At 38.3% G+C, this 19129-nt stretch overlaps 2 protein-coding genes across 3 annotated transcripts in view; one reads left to right on the top strand and one right to left on the bottom strand.

Annotated features, from left to right (window-relative positions):
* PRKN (parkin RBR E3 ubiquitin protein ligase) overlaps positions 1 to 9345 on the bottom strand; it is a 665258-nt gene extending 655913 nt beyond the window's left edge. Inside the window, exon 1 of the mRNA XM_079333471.1 lies at positions 9027 to 9345. Coding sequence (XP_079189597.1) covers positions 9027 to 9033 — 7 coding nt within the window. The 5' untranslated portion in view covers positions 9034 to 9345. The remainder of the gene's footprint in view (positions 1 to 9026) is intronic.
* A 67-nt stretch (positions 9346 to 9412) lies between these two features.
* Positions 9413 to 19129, top strand: part of PACRG (parkin coregulated) — a 201592-nt gene continuing 191875 nt past the window's right edge. The window contains exons 1-2 of one of the 2 annotated variants that reach the window (XM_079333493.1): positions 9413 to 9562; positions 9773 to 9946. In XM_079333493.1, coding sequence (XP_079189619.1) covers positions 9815 to 9946 — 132 coding nt within the window. In that variant the 5' untranslated portion in view covers positions 9413 to 9562; positions 9773 to 9814. The remainder of the gene's footprint in view (positions 9563 to 9772; positions 9947 to 19129) is intronic. The other variant, XM_079333492.1, reaches the window with a different exon arrangement.

Raw genomic sequence — 19129 nt, 5'->3', positions numbered from 1 at the left:
ATGTCATATATAAGTAACATCTGGATTTCGATGCACATGACTAACTAGATAGCCAGATTTAGTAAAAGATGGCATTCAATATAAACAAATTAAGATAGGGACTAGGCACTCATTTTGTAATTTACTCAATGGAACAAAATTAGCTTTAATGCATCAGTAAACCACCATGGAAAAATCAGCTTTATCCTTACAAACTTAATTATTTCTGGTGTAGAAAAAAAAAAAAAAAAAAAAGCATGTCCACTTCAAAAGCTTAGTGTGCTCCCTGAGTAAAATAACAGCCTATGCCCAAAAAATTATAGTTGTATGAAAATTCAAAATCCATCCTTTAGTTTTTAAAGTAACAAGAGAACACAGTTTGTGTTTTAACTGCTTTGTACCCCTCCCAAGCACATTTTGATATTAAGAAATAGGTATTAGTGAGTGGCTTGTAATTTGCAGTGTCCAACACAGATAAAAGCTTGAAAGGGCAAGGGCGTAAGTGCATGAGTGCTGAGAGGTGCATGGGCCTAAGTGGTTCACTGCTGTACTTTCAAAACACAAGGAAGGAGGCTGTCTTTGTGGCTGTATCATCATTCCATACATACACTGTCTACATACTTCTAAAGACAAACCTTAGATGAATTGATACTGATAATGTTGGGGAAAACAAAGAAGGTCAGGCTTTTGGGTACTGACTCTGTATCATCTACACAGTAACTATTCCCGGGTGTCTCTCACTTGCTCCCTGTTCAATAATGTAGTAGTCCAGGAAGGTTATGTTTCCTGACATTAACACCAATGACAAACAGAATTTCATTTCTGTCTTATGGAGGAAGTTGAGAAGCCTTGTCAAAAAGTCACTTGTTCTTCTAAGATAGTTGATTTTCAAATCCAGCTGGAAACCAATAGAACTTTTCTTCTGAAGAAATCAGCATTGTCTTATTTGACTGTAACATGGCTGTTAAGAGTCTGATTCTTTAATAACAACACTCAGCAAGTAGGTATGCACAACAGTTTCATGTAGATGAAATGAACAAGAAACGCAAACATTTTGACTTTTTTTCCCTAATGCCCCCTTTGCATAAATGGCAAAGTAAATAAAAAGTCTCCCTGTGCACAATCCTTTGTCCTCAAAGGGCTGCCTGTTTTATATCTTGAACTGAACTAAATTTCAAAAGCTGTATTCACATCAAATCAACTATCTCATTTTTTTATGTGTTGCAGTTGTATCCTAGATCAATTTATAGTTTTTCTAGTTCAGGAAACTGATTATATGAACAGTTCCAAAATAACATATTTGAAATTAAACAGGAATTGATGCTGAATATTCATTGCACACAGTGATACACAAGGACATCTTAGGTTCTTACCAGAATCACACCATTAGTTGTATTGGTTGTATCACCCACTGAGACTCCTTATTTATTTCGATTTTATTTACATTAAAAAAACTACTGACTACTTAATGTTGAAAAATCAAGAATGGACAAGATATGTTGCAACTGTTGACACTAACAGATGAAAGTAGGGAAATGCCAGGCTTTCAGAAGTAGAATACTTTATGAGAAACATTTAAGTCTGTGATCAAATACAATTTATACCATAAACGAGGATTGTTAGCAATATTTGAGTGTTACTTGGCATTCTTAATGTAAAACTCTACACAACTGAGAACAAAAAAAAATGAACATCCCAGATCTATTCATGATATGATTTTAAGCTAGTGTCCTAAAACAGCCTGCTCACTTTAATGTAAATTGCATGATTTTCCATCAGAATCTTACCCAAGAACCCAAAATCTCTGCAAAAGGGAAAGTATGTTAATACAGCAAATATTTTCTTATTTCATGTAATATCACAATAACTGTATAGTTTTAAATACAATTTTAAAGCATCTGGTGCTTTTTTTTAAAATGTGGAATTATTTTGTCTCCATATCTATAACATAAAATGGCAAATTTAATCCCGAGCCTAATTCAGAGATGCAATGTCATAACTCCTAGGCAGAGTCACATACACTCACAGTAATATCAGCTGGTGTTAAGTATATGTGACTTGATAATTCTCAGGTATAAATGGGCACATAAAGTTACAGGCCAAGAAAGCTGAATTTAGACAGCACAGGTAAACTTTAGGAGCAGTGCTAGGATCAATGTGAGGCTCTGATTAATTTTAGTATATGTTACTTAAGTCTTGTGTTTGTTTGAGGAACAAAACAACAAAAAAACCCTAAAAGTACTTCTCCTGAGCTTCAGGTGTTTTATGAGATTCATGTGGCCAAAGCACTATGCCACACTTGAAAATTTTGAATTTTAATGTTACTTCAGAGCAGCACTCAGTACTTTTATAAGGCTGTAATGTGTTTTCATTTTACCTGTATTGAGAAAAAAAAAAAAAAAAAAAGAATGGATAACAGCAGGAAAGCAGCTATTCTAAGAAAGGGAGGCATAAAATCTAAACATAATGCAACAAAGAAGCAAATGAAGAAACTCTCCTTTTCCTTTATTAGAAATAAGGGAAACAGATTGTGCTCATCTTGCTTAGGGCCAAGAGTTTCATTGTATGGAATTCAGCCAAGCTCCAGCACACAGCTTACTATGGAGATTTGCTGTGTTAAAAAGTAAACCAGATGGGATATTTGCTTCCAAAAAGATAATTCTAATGGAAATTGTTAGAAGTACTGTAAAAGAAACTTCTCAGCTTCATCTGCTATTTTATTGTGTATAAGGACAGACAGAATGAAAAGTAGACTATGAAAACAAACCAAAAATTTTTAAAAATTCAAAACATTAATTATTAACCAAATTTCAAATTTATGTGCCTGATAAAACCAGCTGCTTACATAAAGCACATACCAGGCTAAAGCCAAATCTCAAACAGTAGCAGAGCAAGTGTGAATAAAAGATCGTAAAATTATGTAAAATGAGTAAAAAATAATCAACTTAAGGGCTGTCTGTACCTTCATGCAGCGTGAAGAAAAAATATTAAGCATGTAAACAGACTAATACACCAGGACCTTGTGAGACCTAACAGACACAGTGCTTTTTTTTCAGGACCATTATGATAACATCTCCTGTTCTTAAAAGACCCCATAATTTCCAGATATCTACAAAAGACAAAATAGGTAGATGAGGAACAGTTCTACAGTTACAGTTTTTTGATGACTTCTTGTACATCTCACTAAGAATTTTTAAAGCATTATGCCCTAACTCTGCTGAAGTAAAATGAAAGAATTGGGCTGGGTTTTTTTGTTTGTTTGGGGTTTTTTGTGGGGGGTTTTTTTGTGGTTTTTTTGTGGTTTTTCGATTTTTTTTTTTAGTTTATTGATGATGGTTTAGTGCTTGTTTTTTCATTGTGTTTCTGTTTTGTTTTGGGGGTTTTATTTGTTTGGTTTTTGCATCAATATCTTAGACTCTAGCCCTGAACTGTTCCTGGTAGCAAACAGCTTTTTTCAACACAAGGTACACCCATTTCATCACAACAAGAAATTCACTCTTAAGGGACAATAACAAGCAATAAGGGCAATATTTTGTAAACAAAGTAACTCAGACACAAACTGAGCCCATTACTGCTCAGAAATAGGGTCAGTTACCACAGAGAGACAAGCTTATGCTTCAATTATCCCAAGCCAGTTTGCCAAGCAGAGCTACCTACCACTAAGAATTTCCCGTTAAAACAGCAATATATATTTTCTTATTTTTAAATCTTGCTCTCAGACTAAACACTGTTCTAATCGCCCTTTTTTTCTTCAGGAACTGGTCTATACCAGACTTAAGAAATTCTACTCAGGCTTTGACTTTGTCCTACCATGTTTCTTCAATCAACCAGAAAGCAGATTGGAATGAAATTGATATGATTGGATAAAGGAAAATCAAATTTTTTCAACATTTAGTTTCAGTAATCTAATTATGAAGCTTTTAGTAATAGCGTAATTACTTTGAAGTTCTGAACATATGTTTCCACTGAGAGTATTCCACAGAGGACACTGTACCAGAAAAGGGAAAAAATGTAAACATAAATCTACCAAAAATATTTCAGCTCATAAAAAAAATAAAAACTGAAAGGAGAACCATATGCCAGAGATGTAATATGATGTTCAATATGAAGCACTTTTGTTTCCATCATGCACAGTCCTTTAATTTAATACCAATGAAGAAAATGGAAAATAATTTTTCCATGACATCACAGCACATTGCCAAAACGTTACTGGATTGGCACATTGGGAAAAAAAAAGGAAAATACACATGTAAAATAAATTATTATGACAAAAAGCAGCTGAACGCTATTCCTTGAACTTTGAAGGTCTAAATGTTCCCACTCATGGAAAGGATGTCTTAGAGAAATAGCTCATACAATGGGCCTAAAAATGCCCAGACATCTCAGTTTTTTGTGATTCTTACTCTTGTTAATTTAGCTAAATATCCGTAGCACTATACAGTAAAAGTTATTAAATCTGAAGTATTAGATCTGACACAAAACAGTACTATTGGCTAAATTTACTAAGAAAAAAAAAAAAAAAAAAAAGGAATCAATAAGGGGAAATTTACCATTGAGCAAGACATTCAAAAATGCTAATCAAAAGATACAGAAAACAGCAGCACAGACAGGAAGACACTGGTGGGGGGGGGAGGAACTACATCATAATACAGAAAATCTTTACACTTTTAACAAAACAACACTCACCCTGGTCATCACAACAGTGGTGAACAGAGCAAGCACGTTTTTGTTACTGGAAAGTCAACTTTGCTTTTTTTGTTTGTGGTTTTTACGTACCACAAAAACAATTTACAAATGCAAATGAATTTGCTTTACTGCCTTGCTATGACATCAAGAGCAAGCTTAGTGCACAAGCCCACTTCTGCAAAGCCAATACACAAAATCCCATTCTCAACAGATAAACAAAGGAGGATGTCCAACTTTTGTGGCAATAAATGCATGTTTCATACCACCTTCACAAAAAAAAACAGCTTTTGATTGCAACTACTCTCTAAAGTGAGAGAAGACCTGGACCAAAGCATTTGACAATGAATACTCTAGTTACACATAACATGCAAGTAAGCATGGGCAATAATTTAAAGAAACTGACAGATCAATTTTCTGTAGGGCCCTATCTGAAAAACTCTTAACACTGCATCAGAATATCCTTAGCTTCTGCTTAGTTAGTCTCCAGTGTCTTGATGTTACTGTTATTTTGCAGTTATAAAAAAAAAACCAAAAAACCGCAAAAAAGCAAAAAGACACACCCCACTTTTCCTAACCCTTACTACTTGTCTTTCAAAAAGAAATCCAAGCAAAAAGTCTTCTCATCTCCCTTAATGCAAACAAGAAAATCCAGGACACTTATATCCAGCAAAATGCAGCTGTCTTTTCAAGATATCCTACTTCAAATGATACTAACTTTATAACACCTTGCTGACAGAGTAATAACAAAGCATTTTGCAGGAAAATAATCTTTAAAATACAATGCCAGTAAAACACAGAGTGTTTCATTATGCAATTCTATACATGCAATATAGCAACCCTAGCAGAAGGGAAAAAGGCTCAAAACAGAATAGGTCATGTATTTGAAACACAAGTAGGTATTCTTTGATATTCTGAGGTTTAGGTTTTGCTTAATCAAACTATCTAAACCAGATTATTCCACATGGTTGTGAACTACAACTTGAGCTACTACTCCAGTATTGTAGTAGAACTATCCATAGCATTAGAACACCAAAATGCCAACAGAAGAAAAAAAACCAAAATAGCAGCATGAGATCAAAATATCTAAGTAGAAAATTCCTGAACTACTTTTCCTTTGGTTGCTACACTAGTACCACTATTATAATAGTACCATATATATAAATATATTCAAAGAAATTCTGAAAGAGTTTATTCTTATTTTGCTTCCTCAAGGTTATTTTCATACCATTGAGAAATATTTATGCAGAAAGTAAATTACCAACACACTGAAAAAGGGTGCAACACAGAGGAGTGATCGGTCATCCAGATAGCTAAAACTTTCACCCAGGCTCCCATTCTCCCTTAACTTGATCACTGCAGGATGAATCATATTTCACTGTCAAAGCCCTTCGCAACCTGTCGCTACTACCACCTTCACCTCTCATTCAACACAAAAGAGCTGAACTGCCACTGTTAACTACATAGAGCCCATCTTCTACATTTTTAAAACAGCTTAGGGCCTTCTCCTGGGTTTTTTGCTCTTTGAGAAATATTTTATGAAAAAATCCACAAAGTTGTCCCAGTATCTTCCTTCAAAATCAGTTTTCATTTTTTATTTTCTCCCCTCAGAACAGGTGTTCAAGAATGAGACATTATTGCCAGGGCTGTTGGCTAAGAAATAGTTCAGCCAATCCAACTGCAGGTTGTCATTTCCATTCCACTAACACAAATTTTCAGCTGATCCAATGGTAAGCAATAAATAAATAAAATAAAGAATAAACTTAAAAAACCCACCACAAACAACTCCCCAAACTTTCCATGCCCCTAAGTAAGTAGTGTTATGACAAGCTATATCACTTAACTAACTCAGTCTAGATTCAAATTACCATTTAATGAACCTGAATGTACATAAGTCTATATGATCTGGTCTGTGAGAAATGAACAAAAAACAATAAAGAAGATAGAAAATCAAAAATCAATTAAAGGAATTACTATGTGTACAAGTATATTATGGCATTAACTTACAAGGACATAAGACATTTCTAGAGATATGAAACTGTGAAACATGTTGGAAAATACACCATGTTTCATAGGAAAATTCTTTTTAATACTCAGATTAAAAAATGGGCAGATTATCTCACCCTTCTCCTCCTGCCACCAGTTTTTTGAGATGGCACTCCCAGATCACAAATGTTTAGAGGAGAGTTTTCAGGAACTCTTAGAGTGGGCTATTGGACTAGGTCTCCAAATCACATGCTTTGAAGATAATTATTTTATTTTTGGGGGATGGGGGAGGGTGTTATACTGATTTTGGTTGGGATGGAGTTAATTTGACTTAGAAACTGGTACAATGCTGCACCTTGAATTTAGTACGAGAATAATGTTGGTAACACATTGATGTTTCAGTTGTTGCTAAATAGTGCTTAGCCCAAATCAAGGATTTTTCAGTTTCCCATGCTCTGTCAGTGAGGAGGTGCATAAGAAACTGAAAAAAAGTGGCCAGGAGACAGCTGACTCAAACTGGCCACAGGGATATTCCACACCACAGATCATGCCCAGCAGATAAACTGGTGGGAGTTGGTCTGGAGGATGGGCTGGGCATTGCTCAGTGGCCAGTGACCAATTTTATTGTGCATCCCTTGTTTCTCTTGGGTTTTATTCCTCTCTCTCCTTTTCATTACTATTACCATCATCACTAGCATTATCAGTATTATTTTTACTCTGTTTCAATAATTAAACTGTTCTTATTTTGACCCCAGTTCTCCTCCCCATCCCGCTCCCAGGCAGGGGAGGAGGGAGTGAGCCAGCAGCTGTGTTCTACATAGTTGCCAGCTGGGGTTAAACCAGGGCAGGTTGCAACTCGTACAAAGCTGTGTTTTTAAATTTGCAGCTAATCCGTCTGTACATTTCATAATCAATATTCACAAACGTTCCCGTCTGCCACGGTGAAAATTCCTCAGTCATAGAACATTTATATTCATGAGCAGTAAAGTAAGTAAATATTTAGATTTCAGTGTGAGGGCTGGAGGCAACAGCTCTGAAACCACATGAGCAGTCCCTTAGGTACACTCAGCTTACTTTTCTGAAGCATTCAAAAACAAACACACACTGCAGTTCTGCAAACACATGTATTTTATATACTACAGCAATACATCAGATCAGCAGATGACATTGCAAAATAGAAAAAGTGGAATACCTGAACTTGTGTGCTTTCCTAAGCCAAGCCTTCAATTTAAAATGTTTCTATTACATAAGAAAAAAGTAGCCCAAATGACAAGGAAGTCCTGTAAAAAAAATTCTACACCTAAGAAGAGATCATTTGCATTAATATGTATACAGAGTGAAAATACTGGACAACTGTTTATAACCTTCTTTTTATTTTTAGCAAAGGTGAAAGAACATTAGCCATGCACCTGCAACCATATACTGCTAAAAAAAAAATGAACAGCTGAAATAGCATTCTTGGAAACTTTTGAGATGTTCAATTTGAAAACAATAAATATTTTCACAACAAAATGCATGATTTTCAACTTGATCAGATCTTAAGTAGACAGCAACTATGACACGAATGCTGATGATGAAACAGCAAGCCTGAGGACAGCAAAAAGTTGCTTAAACACATGTTCATCCACTACATTTTGCAGGTTTTGTTTTAAATAATTCTTAAAACTGAGAAAGTCAAAGCAAGATGAAATGTGTAATAACAGGAAGGCTACAAAGTGGATCCAGTAACTTTGAGCTCCCCAGGTATGGATTAATCTTTCCAGGAAGAGAAGAAACCCCACAGCTGCAACAGCCGAGTCCTGCTTGCCACCAGCCCTGGATGGCACAGCAGGCAGCGCCAGCACCAAGGGTCTCGGTCCTTTGCAGGCGCCACCAGGCACCACGCCAGACCAACTACACCTGTAGGGGCTGGCAAGGCCAAAAAAAGTTCGCAGATCACACAATCCTTACCGAGAAGCATTTACAATCGATATACTGAGAAGGAATGAAAAGCAATTTTAAAATGACCTCAGTCACAAGGCCTGGCCAGATTTTTACCACTTCTCCCACGAGGGTTAAACAGGAGGTCAGTGACCCCTTTCAGCACTTCGGGCCCTGCACGGTCCCGACGCGCTTTAACCAGCGGGGCAGACCGAGGGCAGGCGCAGGCTGACGGCAGCCCCAGCTCGGCCCCCGCCCCGCCGAGACACCGGGGAGACCGGCGAGGACCGAGGGAAGCGAAGGGAACCCGGGCAGCCCCCACCACCCTCCAGGGCCGCGGAAGCGACAGCAGAAGTGACAAGAGCGGCGGCAGCAGCGAAAGGGCGGGGAGCAGAGGGGCGGGGAGGAAAGGGCGGAGCCGCATCCGGGCTCGCCCCGCTCCTGACGCGCTCACTCACCGATCATGGCGGCGGCCGCGGGGGAGGAGAGGGGCGTCGCGTGCACGCGCGCGCACGTGCCGGCCGCGCCTGCCGCTCGAGCGCTGCCCCCGTAGCCGCCCTGGGGGGTCGCGCGACAGCGGGCGGGGTGGAGCGGCCCGGCCCTGAGCGCGCACGCGCCTCAGGGAGGGAGGCGGAGGCGCCCGCTGGGCTCTCTGGGTAATGTAGTTCTTGGCCAGCTGACACCCGTACACGCTATTTCGTGCCATCGCCTCACATTTCCCCACCACACTAATGAGTTTCTCGTTAATTGCTGTCCGCCGCCCCGGTGTACGGTGCACCGGGGTTAGGTACAGCGGTGCGGCGCGGGCTGTGCCGACGGGGCTCTCCGCGATTGCCCTGCCGCTTCCCCGGCGGGTTGTTGACGCGTTGCCTGGCGACGCTCGCGTGGCGGCAGGTGCCCAACGGAGCCCGAGAGGGACCCGCAAGGCCGGACGGCCGGGGCGACAGCGGAGGGCGGGTGGGGGCGAGGACCCTCCGGGGGACAAGGACATCAGGTGGTGATGAAGGGCCGGACACGGCGGAGAGGGGAGAACGAGCTGGGATGATGCAGAAGGGGACTGGGGGCGGGCAAAGGGGACCCGTGAGGGGCAGGGAAAGCCCGGGACGGGCGTGCGGGGATGTCGCTGGTTGTGGAGGGAGCGGAGCTGGACCTGTTGCTCTAACTCGCTGGGCACGGGGCGCTGATGTTCGCTTGTCTTTTCCAGTCCGTAATTTGAATCTGGTCCGTCGCGGGCGCCTGTGGGGAGATGGTAATGGAGGAGGAGAGCCCGGGACCCTCAAAGCCTGCAGGTGACAGGTGCCCCCGGCAGCGGGAGAAGAAGGACAAGCAGCAGACCTGCGAGGGATTCAGTATTAAAGCCATGATGAAAAATAGCGTGGTAGGTTTGCTGCTAGCATAGATGTGATCCTAATAAACTCAACTTGTCCAAGAAGAATAGCAAGTTACAGCTGTGGATAAAACATATTAGGAAGTTTGCTGGTTGCTGAAATTACCCTCGACTTTGCAGAAGTATTACTGCAAGGTAACTCTCTGTCTGTGAAAGTCGTGGTGCTTTCACCAAGCGCTTCGCTTTAATGCCACTTTTATTTTTTTTTTTCTACTTTTTTTTTTTTTTTTTTTTTTATTTAGTATTGGCACATCCTGTTAAAATGCCAGCCTATGGAATTGTGTGTGAGGCTTACTGCTTCCCTCTTAGCAAAATGCTGTCAAGTGGTAGTATTTCACAAAAGTTTTCAGACACTGGCATAGTGTATAAAATTCATGTGAATGTCACATAGGATGGCAAAGATCTGGAGAATACATTAATAGATTTTTGAAACAAGCTTGGAAAATAGCAACAAGTTTCCACACCATCTAGGAGAAAACTAAACAAACAAACATTAGTTCTCCAACTTGTAGTTCAAAGACAGAGAAATTGATCCAACAAGTAACAGTCACAATTTCTAATGAACTTGGAGGCTTGGGAGTTACAACAGCAGTATAAAGGTGCTTCAAATCTTTTTATAGTGCTTTATTTGTCTATCTTTATGAGAATTTAGGAGTTAAAAAGCTTCAACTAGTACAGAGCAAAAATGTTCAACATGTAAGTGGATGAGGTAGTACTACCATACACCTCTGCCTAAACTCCTGGATTTTGTTCTTCATTTGGACACAATTCAATGTGTTTGCAAAGACTTGAGTCCTCAAGAATTTTTTTTAATCTATGGAGCATTCTGACAGCTATTATGAAATACATTAATTCCTCTTGTTTTTGCTGAAGTCGTCTTCCTGGAGAAGTCTCTCTGATCTCTTATCTGCAAGAACATTCTCCTAAGAACCCAAACAAGCATGTCTTTAAAGAAATTTTAAATACAGTAAAAGTTGTACCTGAAAAACTTTCTCCTAATTAGTAAAACTAAAACATATTTCACCTTACTTGGAAAGCTACAAGGTGAACACGACCTAAAAAACTCTCTCTTTTAAAAGACTGTTTGGTTTGTTTGTTTTTATTCTAGAGATGCATGGAACAGACTATAATATTTCAGTAATCTTTAGGATAAGTTTTTAAAATATGTTTCCTGTTCTCTGAAAAAAAATCAACTAATGGATATTTGCATATGGTTGTTTACACCTAGATATGTAAAAGATGATTTTGTCTAAAAGAATCAGCAGTTTCAGTGGAGTCTGAGAAAAACATATTTAATTTTAAAAAAGGAGCTGTGACTTGTGTACATAACTATGAGTTAAATCAGAATTTAGGTTTCCTTTTAAATATTTATAGAATATTAACTTTTATGGCTCATTTCTAACTTCCTAAAGATGAACAGAACATTAAATCATGTGATAGTGTCATTAAGCAACTGCATACAGGTAAATCTGCTGCCTTTGCAGCTATTCACAGAAGAACAGAAATTACTTCCTTTGGCATGAACATCTGGAAACCATCTAACCCAACTTCCCACTTGAAGTGGGCCTGTCACTGACACTTAGATCAGGTCAGTGATGGGTTTTACTAGCTAAACTGTGAAACCCTCCAATGTCAGGGATTGCCTGATCTCTCTGGGCAACCTGTTTCATTCTGCCCTGCTCATCTGCCCCCTTGACTGCCCTCTCAGCTCTGTCAGAGCTTGGATTTACAGTGTTTTGACCTGCTGCACATGTTCTATTCATAACTGGGTTGGAAATCCTGAAACACTTAGTGGTCTTGGGAGATTCATAGTCCCAGGGCTAAAGTTCCAACTGTGGTCAGGTAGCCACCAGAATAATTTCCAGTTGGTGTGCAGAAAAATCAGGATAGAGTAAGGAATATCTCACTGCCACTCTGTGCAGAAGTGGGAATTCCTTTTCTCTTTTCCAACTGCTTTTTAAATGGAGCTTTAGATTTATTAAGTACTCACTTGTCAGAGGTTGACATCATTGATGAAGTTCTCATGGAAGGCTTAGGAGTTGACTGGAGGGTTGAAAGCACAGCAGGAATATCTAGTAAAGACATGGTAATTCTTTTTGTTAACAGCATGATAAGGCATAGGGTTAAATGTGTTTGGCATCTCTAGGTCAAACAATGAGGTATTGATTAATAGCCTTTGGTGCAAGCATGTAGTTAGTCTTAAACTCTTAGTGAAGAGTCTTAACAGATTACCATTATGCATCGATGACTGTAAATATTGTAGTCGATGACTGTAAATATTGTAGTAAGTGTTCCAGAATTCTTTTACATTGCTTGGGCAAAGAGTGTTTTACTAAGCTGTTTTTCATTAATGTTCCTGAATAAAGTCTGCTTTCATAGTCAGTAGTAAGTGCAGAAATTAAGTAGATACAACATTTAAGACTTTTCTCAGCTCTCACTAAGTCCAAAACTCGCTTAGTGAAATACAATGCTTAAATATTCACCTAAAAATGTTCCTGAACTGAATAATCTGTTTAAGTTATTCCAAAACTGTAAATTTGTGTAGCAGTTTAGATTAAAAGCAAGGTTCAATAAACATCTTCTTTACTAATAAGCTACATTTGCATTTCAATTGTTTTGTCCTCCAATGGAATCAAGAATGTTATATGCTTTTACTCCAGAGGTACTGCATATAGAATTAGGAATGAAATTAAAAATTAATATATAAACTAACAAGTATACAAGTATCTGAACGTGAATGTGGACAGCAGTAAGACATCTCTGTTCACTTCTGATCCTCTCTAGATGATATTTTGCTACTTTCTGCAACTGTATTTAAGAGAATAAAGTGTTATTGTCTCACTTTTCTGTAATATGCCAGTGGTAAAAGCACTTTTTCAAGGACAAGATTCATTTTAGTACTTAAAGGAAACAGTAGAAAGGTAGTTCCTATTTATCTCCCAACTTTTAAAAGATTACTATTACATTGATGTAATGTATTTCATGTGTTCCACATTCCAATGTGTTCCATGACATCAGTCAAAAACTGCCTCCAGGAATAGGCCACAGGGATAGAATGAGAACGTTTTTACTGGATGGCCTTAGAAGGGAAGGGATGCTAGAAATTGTTTCTGGATTTCTAAAACCAAAGTAGCTATTCAACCTTAGAGAGTCTTGGCTATGTGTCGGGCACAGCTTTCCTCTCTTAAAAAAAGTGTAATTGCTATTAAGCAGAAAAATGGTTATTTGTATTGCAGCTCTGGATTTTCATTCTTCTGTTCCACATTTAGGAGTCTGCAGTCTGTATAATGATGAATTCTCAATCTTTGTACTTTATACTCTTACTTCAAGCCATCTTCAGTAATGTGTGTTGTGAAAGGCTTTTTTACCCTTTGCCATTTGATAATAACTCATAGCAAAAATTTCATTTTAACCATAATGCGATTTGCTTATGTTCTGAAATTTGTGATTTGTCATTATATCTGTATTCATCCACACTGTGTAACCAAGACTACTTTTGTTACTTACCTTGTAGCAATCAAAGTTTCTGATTTGATTTTGTGGCTGTAGAAGTGAACATGAGAAAAAAGTTGTATCTTTTGATTATAACTAATTTATAGCTAATTTATTGGAAAAAGCAGTGTGTTTTGGGGAAAATAGATGTCAAGTTAAAGGAGTGTTTTGGTCAGTCTATGTTGAGAAGTAGCACTGTCTTGGAGGAACTTCTCCAGTTTAACAGTAGCAATTGTGTACAATCTACAAGTGCATTTCAGTGAACACTATGAGACAATTAAAACTGTCAGTGCTCTGGAAGGCAATTCTGTCTTCTTCCTCTCTCAGGCTGTTTAGTACTGCTGCCTGTTGTTGTGGCCTCATTTGTACAATGTTGGCTTCTCAGAGAACTGATCCTACTGAAAATACTCCAGCCTCTTAAAACAGTGTTGAGCTGCTATCTGTGGGATTGAGGCAAGCAAAGCTCCTGCTTTAATGAGGCTCACCTATTTTGCCCCTCTCCCTGTCCTGACTGCACACTTCCATCTCTTCTTTTGTACTGACGTTGTTTTTTCTTGCAGATATAGAGTAACTTGCATCAGCTGTAACAGTTCTTAAGTTAATGAGAAGGGAAACAGGAGAATGTCATCACAAGCTATGTGTGTGGGAATGTACCCTCTTGGCAACATTGCAGTCTTAATTCATATGAAACCAGTTATGATATCGAGTTCTAGCAGGGTAATTCCACAAGCATTTACAGCAGCATAAACTTGCACCACAATTGAAAGGCATTGTTTTCATCCCTGGACATTTATTCTTTGTGCAATATGAATATTGTATGGCTTTGCAGTGAACTAGACAGGGGCCCTGGTTAAATCTAGATTAAAAGCAGCTCAATTTTTATTTTTTTTTTATTTAATAGCATTTTAAGAGACTTGACATACACTTTGATAATAGTGTAAGCTCACAAAAGTTGTCACTGCTACAGTCCTTCCTGTGTCTCTTGCCTGTTAGTACCTACTCCTTTGTGCCAGTTCATAGTCATCCCACCAGACTGATGAGGCACTTCAGTTGCATTAGATTCAAACATGAAAAGCCTCAACACAACGAGTTTTTTATTTCCCCTCATAAAGTTAGATTCCTTTCCAATTCCATGCTTGTATTTACTGTAATGACCTCTTTGATAGTAAAATGTAAAAGCTGAATATACAGAAAAAATACTAGTGCTTAAGACTGTAATTTCCTCAAAAAGCTTCTATTTCATGTTATGTTTTCCAGCTATAACCTAGATGGCTTAATCATACTGCTCCTATTTTAAAACATTTCAAAGTCAGCACTTCATTTTTGTGAATATGGTGAAAGGTTGGTATTGTTCATAGTTGGAGTCTGAGGATGAAAACATCAGTTTCTTAGCATAAGCACTAAGAAATCATGCTCTTAATTTATGAAAATCTGTTACACATTTGAATTTCCAATAAATCTTCACTTCTAATTCAGTCGTATGACTTAAAATAGTTAATAAGTAAATTATCAGTTAGACTCTGTTTTGTAGTTTGATTGACAATTCTTGTCTTAAATCACTTCATTTGATTCATGATATTTTATACAGGAAAAGACCTTGGGAAGGTTTCAAGTTTCACATTTAGAGAAGGTAAAAGTAAAGTGATTTTAAGACATTATGGCAGTGCTTTTTCATAACTCCTCTACTAATTACTTTTTTATGAACTAATGAATAAAATATTCTAACTGGAAATTATTGCAGAGATAGTTGTTAAATTCTGTCGATTCGTGCACAGGAATGAAACATTTTTAAACTTTGCAAACTGTTTACAGATTTCAATTTAAAATCCTGCAGTGCTCTGAGTATATGGATATCTTCATCTGTTATTTCTCTGAATGAAGAGAGCATTTTTCATTTTCAAGATTTTTTTTTTACTGCAAATGTAGGAATTTGGAACAAATTATTAAACTATAGTTAGTAAGAATAGTCTCTGAACATGATTTTAAGCTGTCAGCTTGCTGTGTAGGGAATTATCTAAAGTGAGCATATGCAGCTGAGTACACCTCTGGAGCCACCCAACTGAAAACTGAAAGAGGTGAGTTAGAATGCATCTGCCATACACCCTTCTCAGTACTAGGTCTCTAGAACAGTTTCCAAAGAAGTGGATACATATGTACATATTCTTCCTTTTAATTTGGTATCTTCAATTTCATTCAAGAAAAATCCTGTGTAAGTTTCAGCCTTTGTCTTAGTCTTCTCCCTGTTAGTTGACTGGGAATGCTCTAGGATGCTACCTGAAGTGAGTTCAGTGAAGAGCCATCAAGGCAGGGTTCTGGAGCTCATGTTTCAGGAGAGGCTGGGTGGAATTATATTTCAGCCAGGAAAAGGGAAAGCTACCAGGATACCTCATAGTATTAGGTCTTAACAGACCTAGTGACCCAATAGTTGAGAGAAAGCTGTCAGGAAGAAAAAGCCAGTCTGGACTTTCTAGTGATGGGAGGATGTGGGAAGATAGGTTGTAAGAATAGTTCAGGAGTCAGCCTTTTCTAATGAACTACAGCTGTACTGATTACCAAGGAATAGAAACAGCCTTGCCTGCCTAGTCAGGATGGGTGTTATAAAAGAGTGGGTTAGCTGGCTATAAGTTGCAGTTGGAGCTTGAGAGCCAGAGTCTGCTGTAGTTTCTGAAGGAGCCTGCTGGCTGTGTGGAGGTGAGAGACGTGCTCATGCAAGGAACGGATAAGATGCTGTGTGAGGGACAGACAGGGTAGGGTTAGGTGGTCAGGTAAAGGGCAGCTTGGGGCTTAGCCAGTCGTGTAGAAGGGAGAGGGAAACTTGCAGAGAGGAGAGAATGAGTGCTGTGTGGAGCTGCATGTAGTAAAAGGAGTCAGTACTGCTGGGAGGGAAGGAGTCAGAGTTCCCTGAGAGAAGTCCATTGAGAGAAGGCAAGTTTTTAATAAAGGACTGGTGATAATGCCAGTTATGTCATAATTGACATAATTACTACAGGAGGACAAGATGTATTTTGAAGTAAGATGTTCATGATGGTGAAAAGATATTTTGTAATGAGGGTAGTCAAGCAGTGCATTAGGTTTCCCAGAGCTGTGTAGCCTTCTTGGAGTTTTTCAGACACAAATGGAAAAAGAGCTCTGAACAACCTGTTTTGAGACAACCATGCTTGGAGAAAGAGATTGAATTGGAGAGGTCTTGGAGGAATTTTCCCATGGTTCTATGTCTTCCATATTATGCTTGTTTGTGGTCACTCCATGGCTTTTCTGCTAAAAAGGTCAGACAAATTCGTAATGACTAATTTGCTCTCTATTTGGACAAGGAAAAAGGCATTTGAAGGTTTTTGTTTTAATAAATCTGCTGCTTTTCTGCAGATGGGGACAGGGTAATAAACACACCTCTCCTCTGATGTTTAGAGAGTCTATTGAACACCATATTGTTCCAGTTATAATAGTGACCTGCATCATAAACCTCAGGTTGCCTTTCTGAATACAGTTGAGTAAGCCTGTATCAGTGCTTCGGTAGCAGCAATGTGTGCTTATTAGATGAGTTCAGCTGCAGCTAATTCTTATGTGGTCTTCTGCAAGTGTGCAGGGAGTGCTGCTGCCAAGTATGCAATGAGTGCTTCAAGGAATTGGAGCTGCTGGCCATGTCTGTAGCTGTCAGCTTCTGGATGCTGTCCCTTGTCTCATAGTCTCATCTTGTCACTGCTAAAACTTAAATAACACTGGAAGCTTTATGTGGGTGAAGGAGACAGGAGATGTAGCTCAGTGGATGTGCACTAGGGAAAGGAGTGGGGAAGCAGGAAGGGAGCTGAATGTGACTCCCTAAAGAGGGGGGGGCTGGGTGATCACTAACACTATGATTTTTTTTTTTTTTTCCTATGCCTGTGTTCCCAAACTTTACAGGCAGAGTGTGCTGGAGTCTGTACCATGGAAATGAAATCTTCCTCTGTATTCATAACTGATAGTTTGTGTAATATATATGCTTAGTCTATGCTTAACTGAAATTACCTAAGACTTAAGAGATTGGAGAGGTTTTGTTTTTTTCACCAAATTTTATTAACCGTTTTGCAATGACAATTATTGTGAAATTAAAAAAAAATGTAGCAAACAATGCTGTTGGTACATTGATAACATTTCTAGACAGTGTCATAGAAAAACTCTGAAAGTCTGACTGGTCCCTCTTAGGAGTAGTAGTTTCTTTTGTATACTTGCCATTCATATAAGCAGTTTGGCATAGCTTTTCATTTTAACAGCATAATTAAATATTTTTTGCTGTAAAACTTAATGTGCTCTGACTTTCTTAGATAAAGTACATGTCAGATAAGATAAAATTATAAATTCCTATATGGGGTCTGAAGGCTGAATTATGCAATCTTGTGTTTAATAGCTGTACTCTGATTCTGTTGCTACATATCAAATTTAATTTTTCTTATAGTTGCAAACTTTGGGCTTTGAGTGTAAGTTGAGGGAATTCCTGCAAATAAAGGAATGGCTACTGAGAGCAATTTAATTCCAGTCAGACTTTCTGTAAAATTTATTAAGCCACTTGCCTGACAAAAAAAAGTATTCTGATGTGATAATAAAACTTGCCTTAGTTATAATAGGATGATAAACATGTAGTTTAGCTTGTCATACATTTGTGGTGGTCTCTGTTTAATTTAAGTTTTTTTGCTTTTAAAAAGTTGTTCTTCATCCATCTTTCTGTAAGGTGTGATGTTGAGATCCTGATAGCTAGAGGAAATTCTGGTTTGTTTTCAGTTTCATAATAGAAGTATGTCATTAGTTTGACTAGGATACAGACTAGCATAATTTTGTGGAGTTGAGTTGTTTCCATTTTTTCTGCAATGAAAGACTTTTAAACAGGTGTATACTGCAGTGAGTACAAAAATACCACACAATGTGACAAAATTAAAACATAAGATACATCATAGAAATGTCTTTACAATGAAAACTCTTGAAACAAGCATGGCCTACTTCTAACTTCTGTGTAACAACCAGTCAGAGGTAGAATATGTCTTGAAAGTTATGTTTGAGATCTATTTTATTGCTCAGAAGCATTTTAATGAGACTGTTTTGTGTAGTTGGTAGGCAATTGGTAGTATTCTGCAAAAAAAAACCTTACCTAAATCCAGATCAGAGAGTGCAGTGTTGTCTTGTCTGTCTTATGTGCTTTAGGCATCTATTGGTTTTGCCATAATCACATGAGCAATTTTTCCTAATTTTTATCTTGCTCTGTTTTCCATTATAATATGAAAGAACTACTTCTGCACAAATTGTTTGGACTTAGTACATGTTATTGAAAATATCTATAGGTATTAGGTGTTCTAAGTTAAGCAAAATTTTCATTCTTTTAGTAATTTTTGGGTAAGATTTCTGTTATTTCCCTGTAAGGTTTGCCTTAATGACAGCTGTATTATTAAGCCTATGATTTATGGAATGAAATGTTACTTCCTGAATTTTTTTTTCTTTTTCACTTAAGGAAGTGAGTGAGGAAAGCCCCATGGAAGGAGAATTTCTGCAAGGGCTTGTGGGCAAGGAACATCCTGGCTAAATGTTAGGGTGCAAGGGTCTATGCAAGACTGGGATTGTGCAGGATCATGCATTTGTGGCTGGTATGTTCCCCTATGCCAGCTCCCACTCCTGCCTGCTCACTGAGTGTGGCCATCACAGACCCCATTTTAAAACAGT

The sequence above is a fragment of the Erithacus rubecula genome (assembly GCF_903797595.1).
Source record: "Erithacus rubecula genome assembly, chromosome: 2".
Taxonomy (NCBI): Eukaryota; Metazoa; Chordata; class Aves; order Passeriformes; family Muscicapidae; genus Erithacus; species Erithacus rubecula.
Note: the sequence above shows the minus strand (reverse complement) of the source record. Positions and strands in the feature narration are given on the sequence as shown.